Source organism: Zingiber officinale, chromosome 6B (genome assembly GCF_018446385.1).
Source record: "Zingiber officinale cultivar Zhangliang chromosome 6B, Zo_v1.1, whole genome shotgun sequence".
In the NCBI taxonomy this organism is placed as follows: Eukaryota; Viridiplantae; Streptophyta; class Magnoliopsida; order Zingiberales; family Zingiberaceae; genus Zingiber; species Zingiber officinale.
In genome coordinates this window covers 128,083,840-128,101,999 of record NC_055996.1, presented here as the reverse complement: position 1 = coordinate 128,101,999, position 18,160 = coordinate 128,083,840, and the positions used below count along the sequence as shown (strand labels likewise).

Sequence of the window (18,160 nt, the reverse complement as noted above, 5' to 3'; positions counted from 1 at the left end):
AATTTCCATTTTCAACTGTGACACAAAATCAACCTCATTTAAATGTCAACGAGCATACGCGATGTCGAAGGCGACTTGTCATCTTACTAGAAGGCGGACATACACACGGGTCGGATGTCGTGCCCGGTTTGGTTAACCAATAACTGATTGCTACGTGTCCGTATGCCCCTATTGCAGATATATATATAATATAATCCGCCCATGGAGCTTAGCAATGACTGCTGCTACGCACTGCGGCATGGACATCGACCCTTACTTTCCGCCCGCCGCGGCGGCCGCTGCCATCGCTCTCTGCGTTGCTCTGCACCTCCTTTTCAGCTTCCGGAGACGATCGTTGCGCCTCCCCTTGCCGCCTGGCCCCCGAGGGCTCCCCATCCTGGGCGCCCTCCACCTGGTCGACGCCCACGCGCACGTCAGCCTCGCTCGCCTTGCCGCCCGCCACGGCCCTGTTATGTTCCTCCGCTTGGGCTCCCACGGCTGCGTCGTTGCTTCAGATTCCGCCGCCGCCGGATGTTTCCTCAAGGCACTCGACCTTCAGTTTGCCAACCGCCCCGACATCTTCAGCGCCCGCGACATCAGCTACAACCGCCAGAACCTCGTCATGGCCGACTACACGCCCACGTGGAAGCTCCTCCGTCGCGCCTGCACCCTCCACTTCCTCGGCGGCAAGGCCCTCGCCGAATGGGGCGGCGTCCGCCGCCGCGAGATCGCCCTCATGGTTCGGTCCCTGCGCGCCCAGGCGGGCCCCGTGGCGCTTCCGGACGTGCTGGTGTGCGCGCTGGCCAACGTGATCGGCGTGGTCGTGATGAGCAAGCGAGTGTTCGACTCGCAGGGAGAGGAGTCGAACCGGTTCAAGGAGATGGTGCTGGCGGTGGCCACCGGCGGGGGGCAGTTCAACTTGGGAGATTTCTTCCCGGCGATCGCGTGGATGGACCTGCAGGGGATACAGGGAAAGATGAAGCGGGCGCAGGTGGCGTTCGACGAGATACTAACGAAGCTACTGGCGGAGCACGAGGCGAGGAAGGAGGAACGGGAGCGCGAGGGGCGGCCGGACTTCCTCGACAAGATCATGAACGGCACAAAGGACGGCGAGGTCCTCACAGATGCCAACATCAGGTCGCTCATCATTGTAAGGACTCCTCTCTCTTTCTAAGTTTTACAGTTTTACTTCTGATGCAATTTTTTTCTTCTCAATTATTCATTTTTTATATATAAGAAAAACCTATTATATCTAAGAAAAATATAGAATTCAGTCCTGATTGACCAGTTTAACGATATAACTTTTGTTTTTTTTTTCTCCAATATAGAATCCAATGCCTACTCAATCACTTATCTAAATAAAAGAAACAGACACTCCATGTGTTGTAGTACCACCCTCCACCAATCAAGATAATTGGGTGATCCATGTGATCCTTAACTCAATTATTCTTCATTTAATATACACTCTGTTTTGGCCGATTGTCAACAACAGATGTAAGACGAACAGATCAAATTAATTGAGGTATTTATAAAAATAATAATAATAATATTATTATTAAATAAATAAATAAATAACCGTAAGAAAGATTGAAATATTATCTAGCAAAGTCTTTTGCCATTTCTATTTTATTATAATACAGTAGGGATTAATTTTTGATAAATGTATACCTCATGATTCATTTTCCTTCATTTAATTTTGAGACGAACTATGATTAACATTTACGATGAATAAAATCATCTTTTTACTATAATACAACAAGTCATTTGCCACTAGATGCTTAAGACTTCATTTGTTTAACATAAAATATTTTACTAATCTTTTAAATGAGTGGTTTGATTGAAAAAGAAAAAAGATGATAATCCTAAAACCTATTAGAATAAATATTTATATAGATACCAACTATATCAATATATAGAATATATAGAGGCAGAATATGAAATCTTGATCACTATTTAAGTTTGTTCGTCTACTCATTGAGTTTATTTATTAAAAGATTTATCGAGTTGAGTTAGATCAAGCTTTTGTCCAGGTCAACTATCTATATTATAGTCTTTTATAATTTAATTTAAATATTAATTTAATAAATGTATATTAATTTTAAGATATTATAAAAAAAAAAATTGTAATATATATATATATATATATATAAAATTAATTAATACTTATACAAGTTTATTGGTGAAATTATCTAAATAGATGCCACGTGTACTACTGCAGGACCTGTTCGTGGCCGGCACCGACACCACGGCCATCGTCGTCGAATGGGCGATCGCCGAGATGCTGAAGAAGCCGTCCATCCTGAAGCGAGCGCAGGAGGAGGCCGACGCCGCCGTCGGCCACGGTCGCCTGCTGCAAGAGTCCGACATCCCCAACCTTCCCTTCCTTCACGCCATCTGCAAGGAGGCGCTGCGCCTTCACCCGCCCACGCCGCTCGCCCTCCCCCACTTCTCCTACGAGCCCTGCGAGGTCAACGGCTTCCACGTCCCCGCCAACACCCGCCTCCTCGTCAACATCTGGGCCATCGGCCGCGACCCGGGGGTCTGGCCCGACCCGCTCCGGTTCGACCCGGACCGGTTCCTGGGCCAGCGGGCAGCCAAGTACGATCCGCTGGGGAGCGACTTCGAGTTCATCCCGTTCGGCGCAGGCCGGAGGGTGTGCACCGGCAAGGCAGCGGCCATGTTGCTGCTGCAGTACATCCTCGGCGTCCTGGTCCACGCCTTTGATTGGAGGCTGCCGGAGGGGGAGAAGCTCGACATGGAGGAGAAGCACGGACTCACGACGCCCAAGCTGGTGCCGCTCAAGGCATTGTTGACTCCACGGTTGTCGCCGGCGGCCTACGACGCCGCCTGAGCTGTACTTTGTGCTCCCCTTATATATAAATAATAAGCTACAATTTTTTGCATTTGGTATGCAAAAAATTAAATGGGATGCAGAATTATATATGATATAAAGATCAATTTGAGTTTAGTACTATAAATTTATGATTAAGATGAAACATTGAATTATTAGTGATTTTATGCCAATTCTAAAGACAATTTTTTGTTTTTGGAAGCCATTAAATTATCTTCTCGACCAATTTCTTTGGGAAAACAAACTATTGACTTGACTCGCTAGTCTTCTACATTACAAATAGAAATACTTTAAGGATGCATACGAAAAGTCGAGCATCATGAGGTCTAGCATAGACTAACCGCTAACGACTGACTAGAAATCTACAACCTTATGGTTTCTAGAAGTTTGGTTAAAATTAATTAATCTGAATAAATCCAAACTGAAAACGCTCGAAGGAATCGACCTTAGATCCTGTGGCTCACGTACGTTCAAAGAAGATTGGCTTGACACAGCATGGGATCGAAAAAGTGATATATTCATTAGAAACCTTGAACTGAAAGGGACAGTATCTTGACAAAGTGTGGAAATAATTGCACTTTCCTTGTCTCTTTCAACCCTCCTTGACTTTGTCAGCTAGCTAGCTACCTCTAGATTTTTATATTTTTTTATGGTCGATTTGGTGCATTGATGTATAGATCCGCCCAAATTAAAATAGCATATATATATATATATACACCTTCGTAATTTATCTCCGCAAGAAACTGATGGCGCCTTACTGTAAAAAATAAAAATAGTTTTTCCTATAATCAGATATTCGTGGGTCACTCGCTTATCGACAGATACAGATGAATTTAACCCAGAAAAAGCAGCAGGTGAATGCACCAGTTAATTAAAAACAAGAGACCGATACAGCAAAAACACTCCTCAATTATTTATTTATTTATTTATTTACTTCTCGCAGTAAATATATATGTGCAGATTCAAAGTAACAGTTCCATCAATGTAATTACACTGCTGAGATGCGTTCCCACCACGGTATCCGAACAGTTATGTCGCTTTCTGCCATTAACTTTGCTAGTGCCATGGCTACTTAGAAACCAAGTGAAAATTAAAAGCCATCGTCGGATTTTATTGCCCTTCCGTCCTAACGTCGAACACGCTACCAGCTAGCCCTGTAGTATATATATACACGCATAATAAATTAATGGATAATTTTTTTTAATAAACTATTGACATAAAAATACTAACTGATAGACGTTTGCTACGAGTATAATTTCTAATTTATTTTGATAATACAAATTTTAGTGGAACCTTAAATTGAATATGATTTAATTTATAAAAAATTGATTTAATTCATTTTTAAACCGATTATTCAGACCTTATTTATTTATTTATGAGTAGGGCGGCTTTCGATGAAGCGGGGCAGAGATGGATAATGAGAGAAATAGACAAATTATCATCCGTATTCACGCCAGCGTCTTTCCAGGAGTGCGTCACCGTGGGCCCCACACTCTCTGCCCATCTTATCTTCCTGGAAGAAGGCCGCACAGCAACCACCATTGACATTCATTAATTTGGCCTCTCCACCTCCCTGCTTCCTTCCTTCCTTCCTACCCATCCCTTTTTTTTTGCTTTCCAGGAAGCAGCCACTGCTCCGGCGACGACGGCCCGACCTCAACCCCTATAAAGCTCCCAGCTCCCTCCCCTCTCCTCTCCATTAACCATTATTGCTTAGATCGATCGATCGTACGATCGGTATGGAGAAGACGGTCAGCAGCCATCGTCGCCAGTGCCTCGCGGGGTCGATCGCTAAGAAGAAGCCCGTCAAGGTTGTGTACATCTCCAACCCCATGAGGTTCACCACCAGCGCCGCCGCCTTCCGTGACCTCGTGCAGAAGCTCACCGGCCGGGACTCCGACCCCGACGCCAAACCGTCGCTGTCGTCCAACAGCACCGGGTCGACCACGTCAGTGGAGCCGTGCAACAGTTTGGTGGCTCCGAACGAAGTGTTCGACGAGGGCTTCGACGCGCAGATGCTCATGGAGGGATTCTGCGAATTCTTGTCGTCGTCGTCTACGTTGGCGCCGCCGCCGCCGTATTGCGTCCAGTACTGAAGTCACAGAATCAAGCGGGAGAGCTTGGATATATACATATATACCATATATAGATAACAGAATCTATGGATTTGGTGATCAAATCTATCTATATATGAGATCTCCCGCGATCCAGGTTGTGATAGTGTTTAATTTGTCATGTGTACAGGATATATAGTTTTAATTCTGTTTCCACTATAGTATTTCATATTCGCCGAGCTTTCCAATTTTTTTTTTTATATTCATAGTAAATTTCTAGAAATAAGGCGATCCACATTTTACAATTTTATTATTTGATCTTGTGCATTCATTTTGAGAAAAAAAAAAAGTGCGTCAAAAGACAATAAATACAAGTTTGTCGTTATAATTTCTAAGATAAGAAAATAAATGTAGCATAGAAAAAAACTAGAGAAATAAATACTGCCTTAATCAATCAATTTGTTAAAAGAAAAGGTTATATAATTGTTCATAGGCAAATAGGGACGTTTGATCAACAATATTACATCCTAACTGATAAAAGAGCTTATTTGTCCTAAGCATTATTTTATTTCAAGGATAATAAATTTAAGTTAATGGAGTAATTTTGAATAGTTCTTTAAGAGGTGTCCAATTAATATTGAGTTTATTTACTAAACTACTATAATCTTGTCTAAATATTTTGGTTAAATGTCATAAAAGATTAACAATTGTTTAGCAATCACATATTTATAAATAAATTAAAAATAATTTCCAAATATTTTTTATCGACGTGGAGAGAAAGATATCATCCGTTATATATGTTCTAGAAAACTTACTTGACTAAAAAGTCACATATGATCCTAGCTTGGTGACAAAGGAAAAAAAATTATTAATTTTAAAAATTGATGTCGGACAAAATAATGATTATTGTGTAGGAGAAAAGAAAATTTTATTAATAAAAAGAGGATAAATCCTCATACAATTAGATATAAGTTTATATAGACTTTAAACCCTAAGATAAAAAAAGAAAAGAAATCTGAATATATGGATCTCAATTTCAATGTTGTAAAGAAAGAAAATAAGTCTTTTCAAAATAATAGGAATACCAAATAGCCTAAATACCATAAAATAAAAATTATTAAAATAGTAATAAAATCTTCAGATACTTGGATGAGGACCTAAACAGTGAAATTTGAGCATAAAAATTGGCAACTACTAGTACCCGATAACAAACGAAGATTTTTGAATTATACACGTATGACTATTGATAGAGTCTAATTCTGAGTCTCAAATTAAAAATTATGACTCTTTAAAATTTAAAGGATAGTAGGGGATTCATCCTGCATCAAGAATATATAAAAATAAATGAAGAGAAATGGAGACAAATAATTCTCTCCATTAATTTGTAAAAAAAGTTACATTCTTATATTTATAAGGTATAAGTGTTGAGCAATTTTACTCCAAATATCATTTACTTTTGATGTTTAGCTAAATAAGTTTAAGTTAGGTAATATTGACGATCTAACATGAATGTTGAGTAACAAGTATAAAGGAAAGTCCAGGTATGAACACTTAGCAAGGAAAGTCCAAGAAAATAGTCTTGACGAATGAAGTCATGAAGCGTGGCTCTTGGCGGTGAAGTTCTGGAAGTGCAACCTTTTGGTAAAAAAAAAAGACTTAACATGATATAGCCAAAGGAAACACTTGAAGGCAAACACAAGGATGATGAGTCGCAGACTTGAAAGCATCCTAAGGGTGCGAGGCTGATGGAAGGTGTTTAAAGGTGTAAGTTTAGGCTAAGGGTAAGCTTCAAGTATGAAAGGAACATACTTGAGTTGTTTAAAACTTAGCTTTAGGCGTATCAATCGACTGATGGTTATATTAGTGATGGTTGTATCAGAAACTCACAGAGCGTTTGCAACAGCCTATCAGTCAATTGATACATGAGGGCAGTCAATTGGTAGAGAGTATCATCAGGTTGATGACGTATAGATTAATCATCGAAGATCTTGAAAGGAATAGTAGTCGTTACTTGTTACTAGTCAACTAATGCATCCATCAGTCGACTAGTGATTGAGTTTTTCAGCTTCAAATATAAAAGGCTTGAGAGCTTGGAAAGAACACAACTATTCATGCAAAAACATCCTTAAGCTCTCCAAGTGATCTTTAAGCTTCCATTCTCTTAAGCTCTTCCTTCTAAGCTCATCTTTATCTTGTAAAAGGAAGAGATTATCTTGTAAAAGTTTCTCCACCTCCGTATTTTATTCGAGAAGAAGTTCATAGTGGAACTATGTTCATTGGTGTGGATCCTTGGATTAATCACCTTTAGGAGGTGAAGACCAAGTAAATCAAAAGTTAGCATTGCATTTCTTTGATTTTCATTCATGCTTTACCATTGTTTGTGTTTCCACTAACAAAGTTATAAGGAGAAATTAAAGAAAGGTTATTCATCCCTTTTAGCTGGATACAAAGGTCTCAACAATAAGAGGCTTTCTAGTTAATTGCGGATAAAGAAATTTATTTGTTTTAATACTTAGTTTATTTTAAAAATAACAATTTTAAGATAAAGTAATTCTGAAAATTTCATTTTTGATAATTAACTACTCACAATAACTTGTGAAGATGAACAATTTAATATAAATTGAATTTAACATCTTTGCCTTGTTCAATTGAATACATATATAATTTTTTTTTGTTACCATCATAAAGTTGTATAAATTTTACAGTTGGATCATTTCAAACAATTCATAAAATTTGATTAAAAACAAAAAAAAATTTAGAGAACAAAATTTATTTCACAAAGGGAATAAAGTGAAATATATTATTGATTAAAATCAAATATTATATATATATATACACGACATAGTTTTTATAAACTAGATTTTAAATAAACTAATAAATAAATTATTAAAAACACATATTAGACTCAATTTTGATTAAATTATTCTTGGATAGTTCTCATGTACCCAATCTAGCTCGAACTATTCTAGATCATTTTTTTCTTGCATTATCTTTTTTAGGTGAGCCGTCATCGTCTCTTCTCATTGTCATTTTGAAACATAAATGAACAATTATTTCACTAACCCATTTTAGCAATATTTTTCTATTATTCTTTTCTTCTACTAATTTGATAATGATGAGCGCATAGTTGATGATAAGAGCAACCACAGTGGGAGCTCTTTCCGAGCTCCCACTGTGACGTGGAATGAGTGAAAAACCTCCCTCCCATAGTGGGAGGGAGGTTTTTTGATTAAAATGAAGAAGCGGCTCTGCCGCTGCAGAGCCGCTTCTTCGTTCTTTTAATTTTTTTTTATTTTTTTAATAATTAAAAAAAATCAAAAAATCTGGATGAAAATCTATAAATATGAGCACTGCTTCTCATTTCAGTGAGCATAGCGCCGTTGAGCAACGGCTAATTTGTAGCCGTTGTTCAATGGTTATAATTTAATTTTTTAATATATAAAAAATCTATAAATATGAGATCTATTTCATTCATTTCATTGCTATCTTTGCTCTCAACTCAATTATTCCTTTCATTCCCTATTTGTATTCAAGATGGATGAAAATCTCAATACTTCCTTTACAAATCTTTTGAATTCTTCAAATATGGAAGGAAATACATCTTCTCAAAATACTCGCATTCCTCCAAATATCCAATATTCTCATTTTTTTCTCTCAACCACAATATCCTCCAAATTTTCAAAATATTTCATATGTTCTATAATATTCTCCAAATTTTCCAAATTCTCAAAGTTCTCAAAAATTTTTGCAGCCGTGGAATCCAAGTAACAGCGTCTCAACTCCATTTGGTATGTATCCATCCCAAGACTGGTCAGCAATGGGTAGCCAACTTGGGATGCCTTATCCTTACGGGGTTTCTCCTAATCAACCACCTGTCATACTTTCGAATGAATCTAGAAGGGCGACTATTGATCCATCTATCAGCGACAAAGAATCTCTAACGCCATCATCTGTTCCAGCAACTCAGGTGCCACCACACTCATCACAAGAAGAGCGTGAAGTTGAGCTGGAGGAAAATGAATCAAAAAGAAGATTCTGGTCTCCCGATGAAGATGTGGTCCTTGCGAATGCATGGGCAACTATAAGCACTGATGCAATCATTGGTAATGACCAGAAGGATCAAGCTTTTTGGAAACGTATTGGTGATTACTACAACAAACATCGCCCCACTGGATCTATGATGAGAAGTTATCAGCGTCTGAAATCACATTATTACAGGTTTGCACCGATGGTAAATGAATTTTCTGCAACTTATAATAATTTTTATACTCATCGGCAAAACGGTTGGAGTGACGAAAATGTGTTGGAGAATGCACTGAATATGTGGAAAGCCAACAACAATAACAAGGATTTTAAGTATATGCATGTGTGGAGGGTTCTCAAAGACTACGAGAAATATACTCCACAATCAGTTGCTCATTACTCTAACAAGAAGGCAAGAACATCCGAGTCAGGAGGAAACACTTCAACATCAAATCCAGATACAAGTGTTGATTTAGATGACTCTGAAGTCCGCATTCGTCCGATAGGGCAAAAGGCAGCGAAGAGGAAGGGCAAATCTAAAGCCAGAGAGGGCGACACAATGGAACATAACATTGACAAAGAATGACAAGATATTAAAGAATATCAAATGCAAAAAATGGCTCTGCGGGAAGCCGAGATCTTTCATAAGGATTATGAAATTCTTATGAACGATACCAGTGAGATGACACCAGGACAACTTTATTTACATGAGAAAATGGTGGAAAAAAATAAACAGAGACATGGCCTGGTGTAGATAAGTTTACGTTTATTTTTATATATTATTATAATGTATGTCTTTTCATTTGATGCAATGTAATATTTATGTTTTTTTTAATTATTAATGTTATTTCATGTTAGCAAGTGGTAAATTTAAATTTTATAAAAATTTAATGGTGTATAATGTAAAATATGAAGGATAAATGAGAATTATATATAATGAAAAATATGGGACCCATGAAGGAGTTGTTGAGAGGTTTTTTGATAGTGGAAAGAGATGTGAGGTTTTTAACTTTTGATGTGGCGCAGACGTGGCAACGAAGGAGCTCACAGTGAGGTTTAACCACTGTGGATGCTCTAAGTTAACGTACAAAAATCAATGCTCAATGATGCGTGGACCACCATGTGGAGGATAATTATCATGCTGAAGGTTAAAATTAAGACGGTCAACGTTCAGATATCACATGAGGTGATAAGTATATCAGTCGGTCGGGAGATCAGGTCGCCCGACCGAGAGGAAAGGATGCCCGATCCGACCCCACCTCTGACTCGGGGGATGTGCCGAACAGCCGATGCTCAATAAGGGAGTAAACGCCAAAGGAGATGATATGCAGAATCCAAGTCGAGCGGCTACCCCGCTCGGCCTTATGATAGGACTCGGTACAGATGCAACGGAGTCCAAGTCTAGCGGACGTGACACAAGTATAGGGGAGTTCCGGTCGAGCGGACATGACACAAGTACAGGGGAGTTCTGGTCGAGCGGACGTAACACAAGCACAATTGAGTTTCAGCCGAGCGGACGTGACACAAGCACAGGAGAGTTTCGGCCGAGTGGACACTACACATGCAACGAGGTCCTGACCGAGTGGGTGATACACAGGAACAACAAAGTCCCGGTCGAGTGGCTATTTCACTTGGCCTAGCGGTAGACCCTCGTGTTATCCATCGACATCCTTTTGGGAGTTAGTGCCGCTGACACTGAGCATGGTCAACCAGAAAATCGTACAGCGGAAACTTCCACTGTCACATCAGAAATATGCTCGGCCTATTAAGATATTGTGTCAGAGATACTTTACTGACAAGTCTTTTCAGGGAAAATTTTAGGAAGCGTACTCACCTTGGGGAGCATGTACGCACGCTACAGGAGCTCTATATAAAGGAGGGTCCAAGCATCGGCGGAGATACGCAATAGACACTATTCGTGCTACACTGTTAATTCTTTTTGCTTCGCCTTCTACTTCATCGCCGGTGACTGACTTCAACGTCAGAGGGCCAACGCCGGAGACCCCTTCCCTAGCTCGGCACTGACGTAATTTGTGTTGCAGGTCGGAGAGGAGTCTACAAGTGGTCAGTGGGAGCGCCACATCCCCAGCTTTCTATCTCATCGACTTTCGGACAGGATCATATTTGGCGCCGTCTATGGGAACTTAACTTGCATCCGAGTTGAAAAGATGGAGGATGCTGGACGACTCACCACCGTGATGCTCACCAAAGAGGGGCTCAACATGCTCGTGCAAGCCCGAGCGGCAAAGATGTTCAAGCAGCAACAACAGCAGGCACTAGCCGATCGGCTAGTACAACAGTCGGCGACATCGGTAGCAAGAGGGCGAGCGGAATTGGAAAACTAACCAGAACTAATTTCCATATGGGGACAAAATAGAGGTCCGACCGGTGCACAGGAAGCGGCACCCACGCCCATCCCATTTCATCGCATCTTGTTCCAAACCCCCTCAAAATAGCTCAGTCGAACCAAGAAAGTGGTCATCTTTGGACGACGCTCCCGTTCGGGATGCGCGAAAAGGAAAGGCACCTAGAAGTCACGCTTCGTCCGAGCGGATCAATCTGCAGTTTTCTCAGGCGATCTTGTGTGACCCTCTACCCAGGCACTATACCCCACTGGTGATCGGGGAATACAATGGAACAACTGATCCAGATGATCAACTGGATAAGTTTGATAACGCGGCCACATTGCACTAGTACACAGATGGGGTGAAGTGCCGAGTCTTTCTCACTACTCTCTCCGACTCGGGCAGCGCTGGTTCTGAAGACTGCCAGATGGATCAATATGTAACTTCAAGGACTTCCGAGCTGTGTTCCAACATCATTTTACCAGCAGCCAACGCTATCAGAAGACGAGCGTTAGCCTCTTTGCCCTAAAGCAGGGCCCCAAGGAAGCACTCCGAGTATACATTAGGTGTTTCAATCAAGTAGCCATGGATATCCCCTCGGTCTCATCCGAGACAATGATGAACACTTTCACTCAAGGGCTCGTTGAAGAAGAATTCTTCCGATGGCTCATCAGGAGGCCGCACAAGGACTTCGATCACTTGCTCAGGAAGGTCAATGAATACATAAATATGGAAGAAGCCCAGGTAGCGAGGAAGAAAGAAATGTTGGTCGAGCCTGCGGCAGTGACCGTGGAGTAGCCACTAACCGCCTAAGGGCCAAGAGTAGAGGGAGCGCGGATGTACCAAGAGGCCAGGACACATGCCGTACAGCATGTGACCTCCAGTCGATAAAAGACGACAAGAGGCAAGGTATGGACGCCAATGTTATGCTCCTTTCACCAGTCGGCGATGCACAACATGCGTGACTGCTACAATCTGACATCAACCGACGTCGAGCGGATACTGTCGCCGCTCTCCTACACCCAATCGATGACATAGACAATGATCTACCGGGTCACGAGAGACCGAAAGAAGGGTGCCCGAGTGGCACCATCAGCACCAGCGGAGGGAAAACATTGATCGCTCCTGAGTCCCGGTTGAGCGAAATAGATCCTCCGCTCAGGAAGAAGAAAATAGAAGTAACATTGCACAAGGAGAAATAGGCATGATCGCCGGAGGGTCGACCGACAGCGACTCTAATAGAGCCAAGAAGTCGTACGCTCGGCGACTGGAGATCTATGCCATGGGATGCAGCAGGGAGAAGGTCGAAGGGCCCGAGATCAGCTTCGACTCCAGCGATTTGGAGGGAGTGGAGATCCCTCTCATCCGGGTAGTAATTGCTAATTACATTATTCAATAAACTTTTGTTGATACAGGGAGTTCGGTGAACATCATCTTCAAGAAGGCGTTTGATCAATTATAAATCGATCGAAATGAGTTGCTACCGATGACGACCCCTCTCTACGATTTCACGGGCAATGAAGTGTTGCCACTCGGACAAACCCGACTAGCCATCTCACTAGGGGAAGAGCCACTAAGGAGAACCAGGACCACAAATTTCATCACGGTGGACGCACCGTTGGCCTACAACGTCATCTTAGGCCGACCGACCCTCAAAGATTTCGCGACGATGGTGTCTACATACTACCAAAAGATCAAGTTCCTGGTGGACGACCGGGTGGGCGAAGTCAAAGGCGATCAGTTGGCCGCTCGGTGATGTTACGTCGAGATGGTTAAGAAGGCGTTAAAAACACCCATACGAGCTACTATGCATGTAATTAAACTTCTGACTGCTCCAGACTTTTGCTATGACTCTATTGTGAAGCTACTGTTCCCGACAACTGTTCCGAGAAATTTCTATCACGGCCGGTAGTTTGACACCGACACACGAGTGACCCTACTTCTATCTCTAAAATGTCGGTAACTTTTTTACTTGTATACTTGATTACTAGAAAAGGGCAAGTGCAATGTGTTGCACTTGTTCTAACTTTTTTTGTACTCGATTTTCTCTTCCGGAGGTAACGAAAGAGGCCTTTAGTGGATTACCCATCGATAGATCCGCGGGACCTGGGTCTTGGAGTAGGAGTCGCCGAAGGCTCTGAATCAAGTAAATCGCTTGTGTCTTCTGGTGTTGGCTTTTCGTTTTAATTTTCCGCTGTGTTCTTGACCTTGAGTTCTTAAAATTGAAAAGAAATGTTTTAAAAATCACGTGATTCACCCCCTTCCCTCTCACGTGCATCTCGATCCAACACTTTTCACTAGTCAACAGAGAGTTGCAGAATTGATTATGTAATCAATTAAGGCTTTGTGAATCGATTGGGATGGTTCGTCAATCGAATATGGTTCAAAAAAAGAGTCTTTCTGCAGATTGAATGAGCATATCCTACACACTACAAGAAAATTGGGATTTTACAACACTTAAAAGACAATGCTTTTTAAAAAAAGCGTTGTCTTTTTCTTTTTAACAACGCTTTTAGTGAAAAATGTTGTCTATTTCTTTATTTTCTTACTAATAGACAACGTTTTTTAAAAAATTGTTGTATATTAGTGATTTTTATGGGTCAAACACAACGCTTTTTAAAAAGCGTTGTCTATTGTCAAGCCCTCATCTAAATCTAGAATGATCTGAACCGTTGGATGCAACTAAGGAGTAGAAAAGATCTAGGTTTCACTTTGGCACCCACCTTTCTCCCGAATCTCTCCTACCAACTCACCAACTCATGCATAGTCTTCTCCTCCCTCTCCCCTCTCCGCGAATCTTTCCTTCGAACTCCTCTCCGTCAAACCTCTCTTCCACAAACCACTCTCCACGAATCTCTCCTCCGAACACCTTCAAACAGTGAGCTTTTTTAGCACCAGTCGCGCCTTGCCTTGAAAGCCTTCACTGCCGCTCGAAGCGAGCAGTAGTACGATGTCGATCTCAACCTCTACGCGTCTCCACCTTGTCCAGGTGCGGATCGCGGCAGGAGATCGATACCTTGGTTGCTGATCTAATGGAGGAGGGATGACTCTCCATGAAGACCTCCAAGGGGGTTCCCTAATGGTCGATTGATGGCGAGGAGGAGAGCTAATCGGCGAGCCGATCAGCGGTGGTGTAGAAGGTCAAGATTGGATTTTACTTCACCGAGCGCTGAACGTGGTGTTCAACATCTACAGCAAGAAGGTTCTTAACGCCTTCCCCTACCCTTGGCTGACCTCCACACTCCCCCTTGCTGCCGGCTAGCTCCCTCATGTTTTAGGTCAAGTTTGATTTAACCTCTTCAAAGAACATGTTGAAATGACAAAAAAGATTTGTGGCAATGCAAATGTCCGTTACGCATGGCTTGCTTCCTCCAAGGATGCGGTGGATGAGATGATGTCTCATGGGGTTCTGAAGCAACCTGTGCATAAATGACTTTATGGAAATGGACTTCATCTTGCCCTTACAAATTGCTATGATATCTGGTAATGCTTCAAATACAACTACATTCTTCATGTTTTTTTATCTTGACGATTAACACTAATTTCTCTTTGTAAAAGCTGCCAACCATTTCTTAGTGTATCACCAAGTGCTTCCTCTATTTAGATTTTTTCTTTAATAATAGCCCATTGTGAACAATAGCTCACAAAATCAATTTCTTCAAATGCTTGTTCCTCAGCATTGCGTAAGCTTTGTGAAGATGCTTCGGCAGTTATGCAGGATCTATAAAATCTTGAAGTTTTGATCTGGATAGGCGAGGTAACAAAATACTATAGATGTAGTTGTAATACATGCAATTTAAGGTGCAACAAGAAACTGCATGATCTATAGCTTGAAATTTTTGTCTGATGCTGATATCTGTCTGCAGCCAAAAATGTATTCATGCCACTATACAGTGTTTTGATAATAAGCAATGAGGATTACCATCCTTGTTCAGAAATGATTGTAAGTTGTAACTGAATTAACATCCGTTATTGCTAGTTCAGGCCATGTTGCCAAGAAACTTCCAATGTATCTCTAGTATTCACTGTTTTACAGTATGTAATCTGTTTGAATAGTTTTTTCCACCATTAAGTTTAAGTTCTTTATCAGTATTTGATTGTAGATGTTGAATGACCATCTTGTTCTCTGCTGTGAAAGATTTATTGCTGTTAATTTTATAGCAGTACCATATACTTGGGTTCTGCATGATCTGAATGTATCTATGTTATATTCCTTTCACATGAAAATTGGCTACAGTGGCAATGTAAGAATGTGCTATACGGACAGATCCTGTTTTTTTTCCCCTCCTCTAAATGAGTATGAAATGATGAGATGCTATGCTTTTACTGTAATTTCCTATTAGTTTTAAATCTTTTAAGACACAAAAGCTACACTTTTACTGATCTTCACATAGATTAGAATATTTCAAAGAATCAAAATCGAACTTGATAGCAGGAAATAATTTATTTTGTCAACCCCCAGAACTTGATAGTAGGAAACAATTTATCTTGTCAATTGTGGCATTATAGCTTGATAAAGTTTGTTGGTATCTTCTAGATAGATAGAACCGATTACCCAAAAAGTGAAATTGTGGTTTTCTGTCTTCTAATCCTGTTGTTATAGGGAAACTGCATGAAAAAATAGATTTCACCGATTACCCAAAAAGTACTTGTATCTTCTAGATAGATAGAACCATTGACAAATTGTAGGCCTGTAAAAATGCTAAAATATCACTTTCATAGTTGTACATGTATTGATGAAACCATCCTCCTAAAGCCTTTATGAATATTTCAGAAGGGGGAGACCATCTGTCTTGTAAGCTATATGATCATCCAACGCTTATAAGTCCAAGATTATAAGGCATGTAAACAATCAAGAGTGTTTATCTAAAATATTGGAAGATGTTTGGAAGCTTTCTATTTTTTAAATTTTTATGTATTTGGGCAATCTTGGTGTTTTCTTCATAAATTGATATTGATTGGTTATTTGTTTTGTGTAACTTCTTTTCATATCTAGGACTTGGAGAAATGGAATCTTTCATATGAAGAGGAAGAGGAAGAGGAAATTGTTAGTGCAATAACTCTTACACTCAATACAATTGTTAACAAGGAGCTGAAGAAGAGTTCACTGTCTAGATTACTTTCTTCTAGATACAAAGCCATTGAGAAACTTGTATGTTATTTAGCTTGCATTTTTAAGTTGTAAAGAAAGTGAATCTCATGCTTTCTAGAATTCTAGTTCATCCGACAGCATTTTTAAATTACAGGTACCTCTCAATGATTATGTAGGATGTTTAGTAGAAGATCGATATTGAGGAATTGTTATACATGATCACATGGATAATTACACACTTTATGATATCTATATTATATATAATATTGTCAATATTGGTTACATTGCTGTGACATCCATCGTTTATATATTGTTTATACTTTACAGACACTGCACAGGAAATTTTGTTTTTGTTTTTGTTGATCGTTGACTAAATTTTCCTAATTTTCCTTAGCGTACGAAAATTTCTTTTGCATAATACTGATGGTATTATTTTCTGTGACAGATACACAGTGGTAGGTGTTTTGTCCCAGTCTCAAGCCGTCAATCCATTTTGATCAATATATCTAGTAGAAGTAAGCATGCAGATCGTTGTCTTCGAGGCCGGCTAGCTGTTTTGTGTTTTTTTTTTGTTTTAAATTTGAATGTCACTAACTACTTTGAAACAGAAATATTTAGTCTTTGTGTATAGTTGAATTCTCCTGTAAATACTAATACTTTGTAGTTGAATTCTATTGTTTGGTACGAGTTTGAAATCATTAGCTGAGCTAATTAATGCTATTTTATATGTCAAATTCGAATCTGGATATGGTAAAAGAAAATTAATAGTTTTGTAAATATAAAAAAATGATTTTGTAAATAATTTTTTTTAAAAAGACAACGCTTTTAAAGCGTTGCATAAGTGTTGTCTTTGCCAAAAACAACAACGCTTTTAAAGCGTTGCAATAATGATGTTTTTGCAAAAAATACACAACGCTTTTAAAGCGTTGCAAAAGCGTTGTCTTTGCTACAAACGACAACGCTTTAAAAGCGTTGTCGTTGAGTAGACTTTTAACAACAGTGCCTTTAACAACGCTTTTTCAGGCACAAAGATAACGCTTTAAAAGCGTTTTCTATTAGCTTTTTTCTTGTAGTGACATGACAATCGATTAGGAGTGAGTCTAATCGATTGGGAGGAAACGAAAAACCTTAGAAAAGAGTTTTCATGGACATTTGGAACCAGATCCTTTACACACAGTCGCCAGTTCTTGAGCAAGTGTTGCTACACTTTTCAAGCTTTAAGAGGCATCTACAGGTAACAAGAGATCAAACAAGCAAGGTTTTCATTGTATTATCTATTTACTTCCTTGTTTTCTTTGTATTCTTGTTGTAAGCTTGTACGAAACTTTTCCACCTTCAATTTATTTTCAAGAATAAGTGATTTCATAGTGGATGAGATTGTGAGGAGAATGGACCCTTGGATTAGTCACTTCAAGGAAGTGGAAACCAAGTAAAATCCAAATATTAGCATTAGTGAGGCCTTACTTCAAGATATCCACTGCAAATCATCATCAATGAAACGATCGAAGTTATTAACCCCCCCCCCTCTAGCTCCCAAAGTGTCCTAACAATTAGGATAATCGATTGGTCCCAAAACCAATCAATTGGATTGAATACCCCAATCGATTAGAGGCTATTCGTGGTGGCAAAAGGCGAATACGCTCGCCCCCAGCGCTCCCGCCAACCCGTCTCAGGGTCAACACGGAGGAGATAAATCACGGGCGGCTACTAGCCTTTGGAATAATACTAGCACATAAGGGAGACATTTACATTAACTTTGTCGAGATTCGAACCTCAGACCTCATGGTGGCAACACCTCATGCGCTAGTCACTAGAC

At 40.2% G+C, this 18,160-nt stretch overlaps 2 protein-coding genes and 1 long non-coding RNA gene across 3 annotated transcripts; all 3 read left to right on the top strand.

Moving 5' to 3' along the window:
* Window positions 1-213: 213 nt before the first annotated feature.
* LOC121989454 (flavonoid 3',5'-hydroxylase 1-like) lies at window positions 214-3,040 on the top strand. Its single transcript, XM_042543526.1, has 2 exons — window positions 214-1,129; window positions 2,198-3,040. Exons 1-2 carry the CDS (start codon window positions 215-217, stop codon window positions 2,828-2,830), a joined length of 1,548 nt encoding a protein of 515 aa, XP_042399460.1. The 5' UTR covers window position 214; the 3' UTR covers window positions 2,831-3,040.
* A 5,661-nt stretch (window positions 3,041-8,701) lies between these two features.
* Window positions 8,702-9,493, top strand: LOC121991515. The gene is made up of 2 exons (XM_042545509.1): window positions 8,702-9,102; window positions 9,259-9,493. The coding sequence occupies exons 1-2, from the start codon at window positions 8,702-8,704 to the stop codon at window positions 9,491-9,493; spliced, it is 636 nt and encodes a 211-aa protein (XP_042401443.1).
* Window positions 9,494-14,453: 4,960 nt separating this feature from the next.
* On the top strand, window positions 14,454-17,018 carry LOC121990660. Its single transcript, XR_006114651.1, has 3 exons — window positions 14,454-14,735; window positions 14,930-15,009; window positions 16,790-17,018. It is a non-coding gene; the product is annotated as an uncharacterized LOC121990660 (long non-coding RNA).
* Window positions 17,019-18,160: the final 1,142 nt, after the last annotated feature.